General features: G+C 37.2%; 1 protein-coding gene across 2 annotated transcripts in view; it reads left to right on the forward strand.

Moving 5' to 3' along the window:
• LOC150107797 (huntingtin-interacting protein 1-like) overlaps window positions 1-16706 on the forward strand; it is a 632881-nt gene that overhangs the window by 220761 nt on the left and 395414 nt on the right. For both annotated transcript variants that reach the window (XM_090392055.1, XM_090392056.1), the window contains 2 exons: window positions 703-781; window positions 5987-6075. In XM_090392055.1, the coding sequence (XP_090248181.1) occupies window positions 703-781; window positions 5987-6075 (168 nt within the window). The remainder of the gene's footprint in view (window positions 1-702; window positions 782-5986; window positions 6076-16706) is intronic.

Raw genomic sequence — 16706 nt, forward strand, 5'->3', positions numbered from 1 at the left:
TAAGCAAGATGATCTGCTCTGGATCTTAAGTGGCACAGTTCGTATTAATTGTCACTGATTAGCTAGTGGTGCTCTTTGTAATGAACAAATTGGATGTTGATCACTTTTTCTATTTTGTTATAGTACACCAAGGTGAGTGCAATAAATAGATAGTTTGATGGCAGACTTTTGTCTCCTTTTTTCTTGGTAGGGAAATGGCATGAATGCCAGTTGAGTATGTTATATTGTCGAGATAATAAACGACAGGTGTTAGCTTCGAGTACGTTTCTTAAGTACAATTGGTGAAACATCATCATGACCAGAAACCTTTTAAGTGTCTACTTTGTTCAAGATTCTTCTGTCTTTCTGACAGAACCATGTGGTACATTATAGAAGAGAAAGCTTTAATAAATTATTTTTTGTGATATGTATTTCATTCAATGAAATTTATTATAGTAATGTTACAATAACATGAAAACCTAAAATTCTAGAACATATAAAAAATATTCCAGATGTCAAAGAGACTTTTTTTTATGCTTTAGTAACTTTTTTATCACATTGATCTTTACAACTGAAAGCACATTCATAAGACCAATTCTTTTAGTGTACAAAAGAATGTTATATGATTTATAGGTTACTGCCAGTTCAACTTTGTATGTCTCATGATTCAGTTTAGCAGTTTTTGATGGCAGACTTTTGTTAATTATTTTTTTTAAATTTTAGGAAATGGAAGAATTAAAGAATAAATTGATGATATATACAGAAGACAGTGAAAACACTGCAAAACTTGCAGAAGCTGAAAGTAAGTTTATGTAAAAACTATTTTAATGATAACTACATAAAATCTACTACCATAATAAAAAAACTTGATTCCACAGTAAAGAATTAAAAGTATAAATTAGATATATAAAAATCAATAACTTATATCTTAATCAAATTTGACTTAGAAATAGAATCAAACAAAAGTTGTTCCTTTTTTGATATCATTATAAAATAATAAGTAAATTGTTCTCTCATAACTTCTGCTTTCTTTTCCACTATATCCATTAGATATCTTCTCACCATCCTTAGCAAAATAATAATGCAAATCATTGCTATCAAGATTTATCTACTCACTGATGAGACCTCAATAAAGGTCGAAACCTTCCACCATAATGTATAACATCATACATCTCCTAGGAGATGTGTTTTACATTATGGGTAATACTAAGAATAGTGATCAGAACTTTACCCACCTTGGCAATGTGTTGAACTATGGGCTTTAGCTTATGCTACAATCCACTGAAATTTTTATAATTTACTATATTCGGCATGAAACTCTTTGATTCCAATCTTTGAGTTTCTTATTCGGCTTTGAAATAATGTGGGATTTAATATCCCCTGAATTTAAATAATGTTACATCGCCAAAGGGAAGCCTATTGGCTCTTTTATTTAAGTAATGATACTTAGTATTTTGTTGCATCCCCCTTAGCTTTTATGACTGTTCATAAATGGTTGGGCATACTATTTACTAGTGATTCATAGTTTTTTTTTAATCAAAACATGCCCATATGGTCTGCAGACTAGAAACAAGTTCATTTTTGTTTCTTGGGGCAACTTCTTGAAGATATTTCTTCATAATTCTCCACAAATTTTCAGTGGGGTTTAAATCTGGTGAGTTCGCTGGCCAAGGAATTACATTGATTTGCCTTTCTTTGAGCTATCTAGTAGTGATCTGTCTTGGAAGTGTGACAAGAAGGTAAATCTTGCTGAAAAAGGAAATCGCCATCACATAAATCTTCCGATGTCAGTAACATTAAATGCTCAAGAATTTCTTGGTAAACTTTGGAATTGACTCTTTTGTATACAATACACAGCCTACCTGGACACGCTGCGGTCATACAAGCTCATACCATGACACTGGTTGCAAATTTAACCAAATGTTTCATTCATTCTTTATCAAATGTTTCTTGCTTAAGACACCAAACACATATCCCTTGATGACCATGGGACACACAAAACATACTTTCATTGCTAAAAAGTATCTTTTTCCAGTCCTCTTGACCCCCCACAACAGTCTTTACTTATATCATTGCACTGTAGCTGCCTTTTGCTTGGAGGTCATAAGCAGCTTCTTCTTGGGCACACATGATTTAAAACCCAATTTTTGAAGTTGTCTCAACGTCATAGATTTAGACACATTCACATCTAGTTCTTTCCATCTCCTCTGAAATAGCTTACACTTCGAAAGCAGTTTTTCTTCACGATATTCTTCAATCTACTCTCATCTCTTGATGAAGTTATTACCTTTCAACTGCTATTGCAGCAATTATTTTGAAGTTTCTGTTTCATATATATCCTTTATGATCTTGAAAAGGTATGACTTAGTTATTTTTGTAAATATTTTATTAATTCTGAGGGATGTTATCAATGCCTGGTGCTTTTTAGCTAACAATTCATTTAATGCCCAATCAGATTCATATTTTAATATAGTTGGACCAATTTCTTCCACATCAAGTTTTGTTTCATCTTCTATACCCTTGGCATCTAGATCTTTTCCAGCATATAGATCTTCTAAGTACTCCTTCCATCTTTCTGAAATTTCTTCCTTATCTATAAGCATGTTCCCCTTTTTATGTTTGATAATTGTTGTTCTTGTTTTGTTTTCCTGGCTTATTCTTTTATAATGTTATAAGTAAGCCTTATCGATTCTCCCAGTCTTTGTTAAATCGTCTATTTCTTTACATTTCTTTATATACCAGTGTTCATTTGCTTCTTTACACTTTCTATTTATCACATTTTTTATATGTTTATATTTGTCTTTGTTTTCTTCATTTAGGGAGGTTTTATGTTTTCTTCTTTAATCTATTAGGTCTAGAATGTCCTGGGTAATCCATTTCTTTTTTATTTGCTTGTTCCTTAATCCTATGCAGTCATTGGCAGCCTTGATGGATGTTTGTATCCTTCAAGTGAGTCCATTTTTTCTCTATGTTTTTCTTTTCTCTCTCTTTCTCCAGTTTTAATGCTTTCATCGGTTTACTGTTTATAGCTTCTATGGTTTTTCTCTGTTTTCAGGTTATCTATGTTCCATTTGGGTCTTTTCCTTGGTTGTAACAGCTTTTTAAATTTCAGACTGCATTTCAATAAAATAAAATTGTGGTCACTGTCAACATCAGCTCCCGGGTAACTTTTGCATGATTTTACTTCATTTTTAAATCTATTTCTTGTCGTAATATAATCTATTTGGTACCTTCCTATATTCCCTGGCATTTTCCAAGTATACCTCCTTCTTTTAGATACCTCATACAAGGTATTAGTAATGATCAGATTGAATTGGTGGAAGAATTCCAAAAGTCTATCTCCTCTTTCGGCATCCAAGTCCATACTTTCCCACCTTTCTACCATCTTTGCCTTCACCAGTGATGTGATCGCATTCCAGTCACCCATGACAATAAGATTGTCTTCCTTTTTGGTAAGTTTGATTAAATTCTTCATTTCTGCATATACTCTTTCAACTTCATCATTGTGGTCGCTGGTAGGCATGTATGCTTGTATTATTATAATATTTGTTGGTTTTGCTTCTAGTTTTACCATTATCAATCTACTACTACATTTTACTGAGTTGATTACTCTTCTTCCCCATTCCTTATTGAGAGCCACTGCAACTCCAATATTAATAGCAAGAGATCTTAATGCCAGAGATGAAAATAATCAAATCCTAAATGTCTTACGTTATGGTGAAATTTGCATGAATAGCAAGGTCAAGAACTATTAGACTTCTGCACTTTCAATAATTTTAAAATAACCAATACTTTTTATTCTAATGATGCAGTTATTTCCACGGAACTCAATTATCTTCACCATACTTTCCTGGCCAATGGCTACAGCTCCTACCAAATAGAAAAAATACTACATCGCCCTCCTACTTTCCCATCTTCAAACACAAGAACAAAACACCACTATTCCTATTCCCAATATCCAAGGTGCATCGCAAAAGAGAGTCAGCATACTAATAAAATATAACCTTCTCACTACATTCAAACCACATATCAAATTAGCAACTTTGATATGCTTTCCTAAGGACAAACTCTATAGCACCCAGGTTCCCAACCTTTGGGTCGTGACCTCCTCAGCAGTCACAAAGTGTTTTTTGGAGGGGTTGCTGTGGTTATTTTTAGCTGCAATTATTTTTATAGAAAACTTCACCATGAAGGTTTTTTCAACACTATTTATTTCAATGTGTCTACATCGCAATATTGTACAAGTGGTTGTAACACTGATTTTTTGATAAATGAAGGGAAATGACTTAAGGTCCATTGGGGCAGATATTTGAAATATATCAAAGGGCCACTGTGTTCATATATTTTAAACATTTTATGTTATTTTATTCATTTGCTATCTTCTTCTTCTGCAGCTTCTCCCACTAAAGTGGGGTCACTGTTGATTATGAGTCTCCTCCACATCCTCCTGTCTTGGGCTGTCACCACATCCAAGTTCTTCATCCTCAAGTCCTCTTCTACCAGCTCCCTCCATCTCTTCTTTGGCCGCCCACGCTTCCTCCTTCCTTGCAAATCCATCTGCATGACCCCTCTTCCCACATATTCGTGCTCTCTCGACACAGTTGAATATTACCCCCTGTGTTTTGCTGACGTCAGCATGTTTGCAATGATGCAATTCAATAATGTCTGTGATGGGCCATATAATACAAACTTTTTTTAATGAAAAATTGCTGCCTCAGTTCTAGTGTGCTATGTATCAGTCATATCCAAATGTCGCCATGCTTGCCTTTCGAGTTTTACTTCCAAATGCCTGTACATATCTCTGTAATAGTGGATTTTCAACTTCATATCAAAACAAAGGCAAGAAACAGACTGAATGTTGAGGATGATAAAAGGTTGGCCTTAACAAAAACTCAGCTGCAAATTTTGAAGTTGGTTGCCCAGATGCAAGTACAACCATAGGATTAAATGCTGGGTTAATTAAATATTAGGTTAGAATTATATTCTGATAAATCTATTTTTAATGTGTTTCCTTTACCCTATTAACAATGCCTTTTTATGTATATGTGCAGGGGTTGCAGGTTGCTTGGCTATTATAAAAAGAGTCTGCAACTCAAAAAAGATTGGGAAACACTGCTCTAGCATATCCTGGAGCATACAAAGTTCCCTGTGACTGTGAATTAGCCTACTATAAACAACAAGAAGATTTGTTAATATCTAATTAATATACACACACATATCCACAAGAATATAGTAATTTTTACTGCAAATATTTCAACTAGAAACTAAAAAACTGGTCATCATCAATGCATCAGCATGATCACAAGATGAAGCTATAACAAAGAATGATCATACTGATACAGACCAGTTAGGTTTTGGTTGAAATATTTGCAGTAATAAAATTACTATATTCTGTGAATGTGTGTTTATAATCATTGTGAAAATGGCACAAGTTCCACTAAAAATTCTCTTAACATCTGCCTTGGAGAATATCAGAAATACATTCACTGCCATTATTGGCAAGTCTAGACTGGCAGAGCTTTGGATAAAGACAGGATTAGATAGAAGAAAACTGGTGTACCATATAAAAATCGTTACAGGTTAGAGAGATTATTTTTGGAGTTAGCAATGGCTATGAAGCATTCTCCTAACCTTAACAAGTATGGCTGCATGAATTTGCCAAAAATTTAGGAGATTGACTGTTATCCTAAGATCAATTCCTACACAGCTGTAATACTTCTTTTTTACATTAGAGGATTCATTGTCACATCTAAACTGTAACATGTTTGCTTTGCAGATACTGGTTTGAAATTGATCGAAATATAAGCCAGTTCATAGACATCTTTTGTAGAATTTAGTTCTTTTGGCGTTGTAATACCATTAAAAAGTATGTATGTTATCCGGAGTTAGCTGTTTATGAAAAATAATTTTTCAGTTCTAAATGTTAACATATGTAAGTACTCCGTTTCATATACAGAATTGTGTAACATTACACAACTGTTTTTGCTTCTGTTTATTACTCTTATAGAAAAAGCAAAGCTCCAAGAAGAAAAATTTCACAAAATGAAGGATGTATACAATAAATTGAGAGAAGAGCATATAACTTTAATTCGCAGTGTAAGTATTTCTGATTATTGATAAATTAGATTTGCATTGTGTGTCAGTGTAGCTGTGGGTAGCTGACACTATATGTACTATTTGGTACACAACTGATATTTGAAAAAATACAAGATGCCTCAAGTATTCATTAAGCAAAAATTAAAAATTGCTTGGTTATCAAGGTTTATTGCTATATTAGAATTAAATAACCTTTGATGTCATAATTTTTCAGAGAAATCCTTTGTGAAAAGAGTAATCTTTCCATAATTTTCAAGTTTCAGTTGATATGTGGAAACTAGCTATAGTTTCCTTTCTTTTAAGCTTACACGGTGATCCAAATGCATTTTTGAAAATTATCGAGACAACTACCGTGTTTGAATAAAAACTTTAGTTTAATATAACTAAAGTCTACATTCGACCTTTATGTCAAGGTCATCTTCTGGAGCATACAACTATACACAGAAAACAAGCTACACTACAATCAAACTGGTTTGTTAAAGATACTGACCAATCTCTACAACAATTGTTGGCCTGACCTCTGGTGAAGGATACCAACTGGCTGGAATGTACAAGTATAATCATGATGTTAATATATGTATATAGATAGATACTTGTTGTTGCACCCAATGTATTTCTACAACCAACAGATAACACTAAAATAGGACTCTAGTGTTGATGTATAATTTTTTTTCTTTTTTTTTTTTTCCACCAGAGGTCAGGCCAACAATTGTTGTAGCGGTTGGTCAGTATCTTTAACAAACCAGTTTGATTGTAGTGTAGCTTGTTTTCTGTGTATTGTTGTATGCTCCAGAAGATGACCTTGACATAAAGGTCAAATGTAGATTTTAGTTATATTAAACTAAAGTTTTTATTCAAACACGGTAGTTGTCTCCATAATTTTCAAAAATGCATAGCTATGGTTTCCTATTTTTATTAATCTAGTAACATTAAGCATGTGTAAATAGTCAGGGTAGAAGAATATCTGGATTTCAAGATATGCATAAAAATTTTTATACTGACATGTCACCATCTGTTGCTATACAATGTGTTCTTGATACCAATCATTAAGTGGTTCTTTAATTGAGAACTTACTAGATATATATATTTTTTATGGTTGCACTATCAGATTAGAGGATTGTCACCTGATATGCATTTGGGTTTGTTAAAAACAATATGTACTCACATGATGATGCAGGAGACAGATAGTAACATGATAATAAATAATGTTGTTAAGTAGCAGAAGATGGATAATAGAAATGACAGATTTTAGAAACTCGCAAGTAATAGGAGTCAGGTGTAAGGATTGTTTCTCTTTATAATTTTGGCATGTTTAATGGAATGAATTTGTTTGATTTAAATACATACATACACTAACAATAGGCCCACCTTTCCTAATTGGGTTGTGGGGGCAACAGCTGCAAGAGGAACTTCCAATGGTCACGATCCTCTGCCACCAAGCTCAGGTGTTCTGGTGGGATTCCCAAACGTGTCCACCCAAGGTTTTGGATATAATCTATTCAGCGAGTCCTTGGCCTTCGACGTGGCCTCCCACCCTCTGGCTTGGCAAAGAGGGCCTGCTGAGGGAGCCTCTCTTGTGGCATTCTGACCAGGTGCCTGTACCAACATAACTGTGATCTCTCAACACGGAGAAGCAGCGGTTAAGTATTGAGGGTTTCCCGAATTGCAGAGCTTCTGACTCTGTCAAGTCTTGTCAGCCCCGCAACCCCTCGAAGGAACCTCATTTCAGCCGCTTGGATTCGTGTCCGCATTCTTTCGGTCATTACCCAACTCTCATGATCATAGGTGAGGATGGGGACATAGACTGTATTGAAGACAGCCAGCTTTGCCTTCTGGCTTAACTCCCGCTTCAATACTACCGAACGGCCAAGCTCCCGCAATATTGAGCTTGCTAAGCCAATTCGAGTATCTAGCTCTACGTCCCATTTTCCATCGTCCATGAATATGGACCCAAGGTATTTAAACTTCTCCACCTGCCTCATTGGGACTCCACTTACATGTAGAGTGCACTGGGATGGTTGTTTTGAGACCACAAATGTTTCAGTTTTGACCACACTGATCTTCATTCTGGTGTCTGCACAAACTGCTAGAAACCTATCCAGGGTCCACTGGAGGTCAACTGTGGAAGAGCTAAGCTGAACTAGGTCATCTGCAAAAAGCAGACGTCCATTGCTACATCTTCCAATTCTGACACACTCACTGCTTCGGCTGTGCCTATCAATCCAGTCCATAAATATTATGAAAAGGAGGGGTGACAGAACACACCTTTGACAGAGGCCAATGGAGACTGTGAAAGGTTCAGACTTTGTGCTGTTTATCCTGACACAAAACTCTGGGCATTCATACAGGGACTTGATGGCAGCTAATAGTTGGCCATCCACTCCATACTCCTGTACTACTTGCCAAAGCTTATCCTGAGGAACCCAGTCATATGCCTTCTCCAAGTCCACAAAACATGTGTAGACATTCTTGGCATATTCCCAAGATTTCTCAAAGACTTGCCTTAAAGTGAAGATTTGGTCAGTTGTGCTTCTACCAGGACGTAAGCCACATTGTTCTTCCTGGAACCTTGACTCAACTATGCTCTTGCACCGGCTTTCCAAGCACCTAGCATACACTTTCCCAGGCAGGCTTAGAAGAGAGATGCCACGATAGTTACTGCAATACTTCTGGTTTCCCTTCTTGAAGACTGGTATTATTATGCCTGTCTGCCATTGCTTTGGTGCTCGCCCAGATATCCAAGCAGCCTGACACACTCGAGTCAGCCAGAGAACACTATCTTGATTTAAGGCATTTCGGGCCGAATTTCATCATCGCCAGCAGCCTTGCCCGATTTTAGCGATTTTATTGCTAAATGGACCTCTTCTGCTGAGACTAGTCATTGCCCTGATCTGCACCTCTTGGATGTCCACAACTGCTGGGCCAACCGGGTTAAGAAGACTCTCAAAGTATTTCCTCCATCTGTGGAGGATATCCTTCTTGGTTGTTAAAAGTGTACCATCAGAGGCCTTAATTGCCCTTGCTGTGCATGATTTCCTCCCTCGAAGGTGGCAGATGATCTGCCAGAATACTTTGTTTGCATTTGCATAGGATGAGCCTAATCTTTCTTCAAAGGATTCCCAAGCCTTCTGCTTTGCTGTCTTTACTGCCTCAGCATACTGTAAACACATCTCAGGTGACCTGACCTAAGCCATATTAGGTAGGACTCTTTTTTGCCCGGACAGTTTTTTTGACTTCTTGGTTCCACCAAGGTGTTCTTTTCTCACTGCCCATTGCCAGGTCGAGCTGCTTACTGCCACAGCATGAGAGTACAGAGGCAGTGACAGCTGTTCTGAACATTTCCACTCCTCCTCAACATCTGCAGTATGCTTGGGAATCTCTTTGAACCTGGAGGAACTGTCATCTGCAAAATTCTTCCTCACAGCCTCATTTTCCAGTGCCTCCCATTTCACACGGTATAGCTGCTTAGGCCTACCAGCTTTGATGGTAGCATCTGGTTTCTGAAGCTGTAGAGTGCACACAACAAGGTGATGGTCAGTTGACAGTTCTTCCCCTCTTCTCACACGAACATCCAACACTGAGGAAAATAGGTCTGCTGAGACTATAAAGAAGTCAATCAGAGACCTTTGTTCTAGTGTATCCCTATACCAGGTATACTTATGGACTTCTCAGTGCTGGAACAAGGTATTCATTATGGAGAAGCTGTTAGTACAGCAGAAGTCCAATAATTTCAACCCATTCGCGTTAAGGTCAGGGGCGCCGTTCCTTCCAACCACACCCCTCCATATCTGGTCATCTGTTCTAACATGTGCATTGAAGTCACCCATTAGCAGGACTGATTCCATGTCTGCCACCCTATCAAAAGTAGCATCTACTTCCTCTAGGAAGGCAGAGTATTCTGACTCCAGATTAGGTGCATAGGCTTGCACCACAGCCAAATCAAGGGTTTTTCATCTGAAGCCTTAACACACATACCCATCCCCCCAATGGGATCTACTCAGCAACACAGTCTGACAGCCGGGGGCTTGAGTATCCCCACACCCGCCTGAGCAGACATTGTTGGGCTAACACCAGAGCAGTATTAGTAGAGCTTCCACCCCTCATCCAGATCAACAGTTCCAGAGCCTCTCCTCTTGGTCGAAGAAAGCCCGACTAAGTCTAGCCGGTAGCGCTTGGCTTTCTCGACCATTTCCAACTCCTTCCCTGTCAGAGAGATGTTCCAGTTGCCTAAAGCCATAGTCTGGTGTTGTTGTCAGTGCCATTACCGTCCTTTTGCAGAACCATTTCTTTGCGCTGCTCCTAAATGCCTCCCCAAATGGGTAGCGAGCCCATTGATGGAGTTTATTTTTGCAAAGTGCCAAGGAGTGGTATCTAAGGGAGTTGATTTAAATAATAATAATAATAATAAAAAAACATGATAATAATGGTGTGGCAGTTTAGCAGTACAGTTCATTACTGATTTTTCATGTATGTGTGTATTAATTTACATAAGAAAGGCTGCAGAAGGTGTAAGCACACCACATATGAGCTAAATTATTCCTGTTATGTGCAAAAACTTAATTCACAATCTAAACCAGAATATACCTAATAAGAAAAAAGAATAGTAAGGCTATAGCCATTTTGCTATATAAAGTACCGAAAAACTGAGCAGAATGCTTAGGTGTATGTCCTCAGGCATCTACCAGTTTAGTTTTTCTTGGGATTCCCAACTATAAAATTTTTATCTACTCATTCTTGAATTTTGTCTTTAACCAACTTCAATACCTTTGCCAACATTAATGAAATACTAATTGGCCAGTAATTTGCTATCTCTATCCTGGGCCTCTTTTATGGCTTCTCTTCTTCCACTCCCTCTGGATCTTAAGAGCTAACAGCCAGATTTAAGACACTGCCAGTTCCCCTTGTCAGTAATTATCCCATCTGAGCCTATAGCTATATTTACATTAAAGTTCTGCAGTATCTTGAGTACCTTCAATTCATCTACTTCTGTTCTTACATTTGTCACCAGAATATCTTTCACTAGATACTCTACTCTGGTGATGTTCAGTTGCGGAACAAATCTGAAAACAAACCCCAACTCAACATCACCAGAGTTAAAGATCGGTACTATCAACGTAAGAAGCCTGAATGGCAAAGAAATGGAGCTAGCTGAGGAATTAGATAAGTACCAGATCGACATAATAGGGGTGACTGAAACAAAAAAGACCAAAACTGGTGAGATCTTTCTGAGCAATAAATACAAAATGTTATATTCAGGCAATAACAATCAAGGAAAAGAGGGAGTAGCCATAGTATTCAACACAAAATACGAGGCTAATCTTCTTGAATGGCAGTCAGTCTCAAGTAGAGTAATGTGGGCAAATATGAGAATGGGGAACTGGACAATGAGACTTATTTGTGCCTATGGTCCCACAGAAGGTTCTACTAAGGTAGAAGTGGAGGAATTTTTTGAGGCTTTAGAAAAAGCAACTGACACAATGAAAAAGGAAAAGTTGGTCCTTGTTGGGGATCTAAATAGTAGAGTAGGAAATGATTGTGAGACATACAAAAATATTTTGGGAAAATTTGGAGAAAAGAGCAAAGCTAATAATAATGGCAAATATCTGTTGGATTTCTGCTCAGGACATGGACTGGTTATTACTAACACCATGTTCCAACATAAAAATGTGCACAAATTCACATGGAGAGAAGAGGCTAGGAATAAGAAAAGTCTCATTGACTATGCTATTGTTGATAGTGATGTTTTCTCCCTGGTGCAGGACACCAGAGTGTACAGAGGATTTGAAATTGGAAGTGATCACTATTTAGTCTTGAGCAGGATAAAATTGAATTTCATATTGAAAAGAATAACATGTAAGAAAGTTTTAAAGCGAATAAAAGTTGAGCAGCTCTCAGATGTAAACTGTAGACTAAAATACAGAAATATTATTGAAAAGAAAATGAAAGAGTTTGAGAACAGGAATCAAACCTTGGAGATTCAGTGGCAAACTCTGAAGGAAACATTGATTGATTCTGCCAGAGAGGCATGTGGTGAGGTTGTGTGCAAAGATAAAAAAATCAGAACTCCCTGGTGGACACAGGAAGTTAAAGAGGCAGTGAAGGAAAAGAAGAAAGCATATCAAAAGTTCCTGGCAAATAAGTCAGCTTTTACTCTTACAGAATATAGAGACAAATGTAAGAAAGCTAAACAGTGTGTAAAACTAGCTAAACAAAAGTCATGGGAGGACTTTGGCAAGAATATAGAAAATAAATATCAAGAAGGTGGCAAAATATTCTGGAGGTTGTTGAAGAAGCTTAGGAATGGAGGAAAGAGTGCTGTAAAAGGAATTAGAGATGATAAAGGTGAAATGAAAACAGGAGAAAAAGATATCCTTGAAGTATGGAGTAATTACTTTGAAAAACTGCTAAATGAAACAAGCAGTGATGACGGCACAGTGATAAAAAACACTGACCAGGCATGCAGTCAGGAATACATATCCATACTTGAAGTAGAAAAAGCCATCAAAGGCTTGAAATGTGGAAAGGCAGCAGGAGTAGATGATATTCGACCAGAAATGCTGAAGTACGGTGGTATAAGAGTCTTACAGTGGCTGCACTGCATAGTTCAGAAAGCCTGGACAGAGGGACGAATTCCCGATGATTGGAGTAGAGCTCTCATAGTACCCATATATAAAAAGGGAAATAAAACTGAATGTGAGAATTACAGAGGTATTTCCCTACTGAGTGTTCCTGGCAAGATCTATGCAAGTATACTTGAGAAACGGTTGAGAAGAATTGTGGAAGAAAAGCTTGGTGAAGAACAAACTGGATTCAGGCCAAATAGAGGCTGTCAGGATCAGATCTTCACTTTACGACAAATAGTCGAGAAAGCATGGGAATATAACAAAGATCTGTATTTAAGTTTTGTCGATTTGGAAAAGGCATATGACAAGGTGCCAAGAGAGAAGCTATTCAATACGCTGCAGTTATATGGTGTCAATGGGGCATTATATCAAGCAATACTTAGTCTTTATTTGAGTTGTGAGTCAGCAGTTAGAATTGAAGGAAGTACAGGAAGATGGTTTAATGTTAAATCTGGTGTGAGACAAAGATGTACATTATCCCCTCTGTTATTCATTATCTATATGGATCACATTATGAAGGAATGTGGTATTAAACCTGATATCAAAATTGGAGATGTTAATGTCAGCTCTTTGCTTTATGCGGATGATGTTATACTTCTAAATAAATCCGCTGCAAGTCTGCAAGATTCTCTGACTAAATTGAATAGCTGTTGTAATAGATATGGTATGAAGGTCAGCAATAAAAAGACAAAGACAATGAAAATAGGCGGAATCATTGAAAATGTCAACTGTGTTGTGAATGGAGAACCTGTGGAACAAGTAAAACATTTCAGCTATTTAGGCACGATTTTTACTGAAGATGGTAAACTAAATATAGAAATAGACAACAGAATCAGCAAAGCTGGTATCGTGGGAAGTCAATTGAATAAATTCATATGGAATAAGAAAGAAATTAGTCGGAACACTAAATTAGCTATATACAAGACTGTGTTCAAACCAATTTTAACTTATGGATCTGAGAGCTGGGTCAGAAGTAAAACACTTGACCAAAGACTAGAGACCGCAGATATGAGAGTCCTAAGAAAGATTAGAGGCGTGAACAGATGGCATCAATGGCAATATCATATTAAAAATGAGGATATTAGGAAAGAACTTGACATTGTCAGCATCCAGGAATGCATTAGCAGAGCTAATCTCAGATGGTATGGTCACTTAAATAGAATGGGAGAGGAAAGATTAGCAAAACAAGTGTTCTCTGCCAGGTTGGCAGGAAAACGACCCAGAGGAAGACCAAGATATAGGTGGATTGATACGGTACAAAGTGCCTTAGACGATAGAAATATAAGATCTGATAATGTTGGAGTCTTGACAAGTAACAGACTTATTTGGAGGAAAATTGTAGATAGGAAGTTAGTAATGATGTAATTTTTTCATGTAGTACTGTCATATCCTGTACACCCCTTGAGGGTACATGGCAGGAATTTGATGATGATGATGATGATGATGATGAGATACTCTACAAACTGGTCACTGTAACTCAACTGATTCATCTGTTTCTCTACTATCAGTAGTAATAGTAATGATAAAAGTTAAATCATTGGAACTGGTAGTGAAAATAGAGCTGTGTTCGTTGAGATTGCTGTGAATAGATAAGTTTAAAATTTAAAATTGTGTGTGACAGTAGCGATAATTAGTTTTATAAATATTGTTGTATGATAATTGTGATCGGTAGTCAGTGTTCCATGTAGTTATAATTCTGTATTTATTATAATTTTTGTGTTTCTTGTGTGCAGCCTTGAGCATGAGTGAAATGGCAATGAAACGTGAGATGGTGTGAAAGACGAATGCAAGTAGCATAGATTTTTTGAAAATTGTGAGATACTGTGAATGCAGTATGTATGCTTGGAGAGAGATTGAAGATATTTATGTGGAGAGGATTAATAGGAGAGATCGAGAGAGTTTGAGTATGTAAGAAGTGTAGCATACTTATGATTATGAGATATCATTGAATGTAAGCGGTGGCAAGGAAAGATTGTGGATATAGCTATGGGAGTAAGTGGAGTTGACAATACGGCTGAGTGCTTGAATGGAGACAGTAAGACAGCAGACAAAAGTGGTGATGAGTTAGCAATGTTGATTGGTAAGACAGCGTGCATAGATGGAGGCAAGTTAGCATAAGACAATTGACATACAAAGTAGTGAAAATGTGATTTGCATAGATGGCACTTAAAAGCTAATTCTAGATATGAAAGCAGAGTTAGTAAAGATGATGCAAGAAATTAAACGTATGAGGAATAAACTGAGGAGAATTATGGATTTGCATGGGAACATGAGGAAGAATGAGCAAAAGATTTGAAAGAAATATTGAATAATTTGAGAGTGGCAATGATGGAAATTCAATGATTAGAGATATGGTGATTGAAAAAGATGTGGAAGGTCTTTTTTCGGTGAGGTAGAATGAGCACGATGGTTGAAACATTAGATAAGAGGAGTACACGAGCAAAAGAGTTGGCATGAATGATCTCACTAGTCACAAGAAAAGTGTAAGGAGGGGGGTTGTCATGAGGCTGTTTAAGAGAGTGAACGGTAACAGTATGTTAGGTAAGATAGTCAGTATGTTGCCCAGGTATGAAATGATTAGTTGAGAAGGCAAGCAAAGATTTTGAATGGTGCTAGCAGAGTTGTGTGAGGAGAAAGTTCATTTTATGAATGTGTCGGATGGGTTTGAGGGGGCAGAAAGATCTGTATGAAAGACATTCACTGAAGTGAATGTAAGACCTGAGGAATCATGCAATGTTGTGGAAGAGCAGGAGAGTAAGATTGGCAATTTTGTGAACAAAGAGGTGAGAGGCACAAATGAAGAGAATCAGAGTAAAGGAACGTAGTGACAGGAAAAATGTGTGTGTGGGGGGGGGGGGGGGCAGTTGGACAGGAGACACTGCATGAGAAGTGTAGATGATCTTCCAGGAGTAGATGTGTGAGTGCACATCTACTCCTAAAAGGATGGAGATAGTCAGGTGTGATATTTAGGTCTGGGAAGGGTGTAATATCAGTGATGATGATGGACAGGAGGAGTCATATCTGAGAAGTGGAGTTAGTGGGATATGTTATAGAAACAGAAATGAGCTAGTGTGTATGTTTATAAACGCTGGAAGTATTCAAAACGAGGGAATGAAATTGTAGCTGATAGAGTTCATTTGCACAAAAATTGTTGGTATAAGTGAGACAAAGATATGGTTGAACAAGGAATAGAGATGGAGCGATAATGTAGTCTTTTGTAAAGACAGACAAAGCAAAAAGGGAGGAGAAGTGTTACTGATGATGACAGAGGAGTTATGCCTATCTAGAGTGGAGATGCCAGAAGCAAATACTGAGAATGGTGGGGTGTTTGTTTAGTAGTGTTGCTATGGACATGGTAATGTGAGAGGCAGTGAGAAGGAAATGTTTAGACAAATTGGTCTAACTAATAAGAAAACAGATTATTATGGGCAATTTCAATTGGTAATATAGATTGGAATGAAGAGACAGATATGGTAATATAGATTGAAATGAAGAGACAGCATCAGAAACCAAACAGGATGATTTTCTTGACTTTTTAAGGGATAACTATTTTCAGCTGTAAGTAACAGAGGCCACACATGGATCCGAGGATCTTGGATTTGATTATCTCATCAGAAGATATTGTTATAAATGAAGTGCATCTTCCTCCAGTTGGTGAAAGTGAACATAAAGTGATCACTTGGGTAGTGGCCAGCCATATCAGGACTTTTGTGAGAAAGAGTTATATGTGGAACTATAAGGTGGGTGATTATGGCAAACTCAGGAGGCAGCTTGCAGTGATAACATGGAATGAGGAATTGCATGGGATGTAAATCATCACTGCTTGGTCTTTATTTAGGAATTATCTGGCAGAGGCAATGAGTGAGTGTATTCCAAAGGTCAGGAAATTAAGTAAGGTAGGTGTAAAATGGATAACTGAAGAATTGATGCATTCAAAATGGAAGAAAACGTTTTGGAGGTGGCAGGTACAATTGAGTGGAGATAATCGGTTACGTTAGGAGTTTAAAG

This window comes from Typopeltis vanoorti, chromosome 4, assembly GCF_054136105.1.
Source record: "Typopeltis vanoorti isolate ZY-2024b chromosome 4, IOZ_Tvanoo_1.0, whole genome shotgun sequence".
NCBI classification, from domain to species: Eukaryota; Metazoa; Arthropoda; class Arachnida; order Uropygi; family Thelyphonidae; genus Typopeltis; species Typopeltis vanoorti.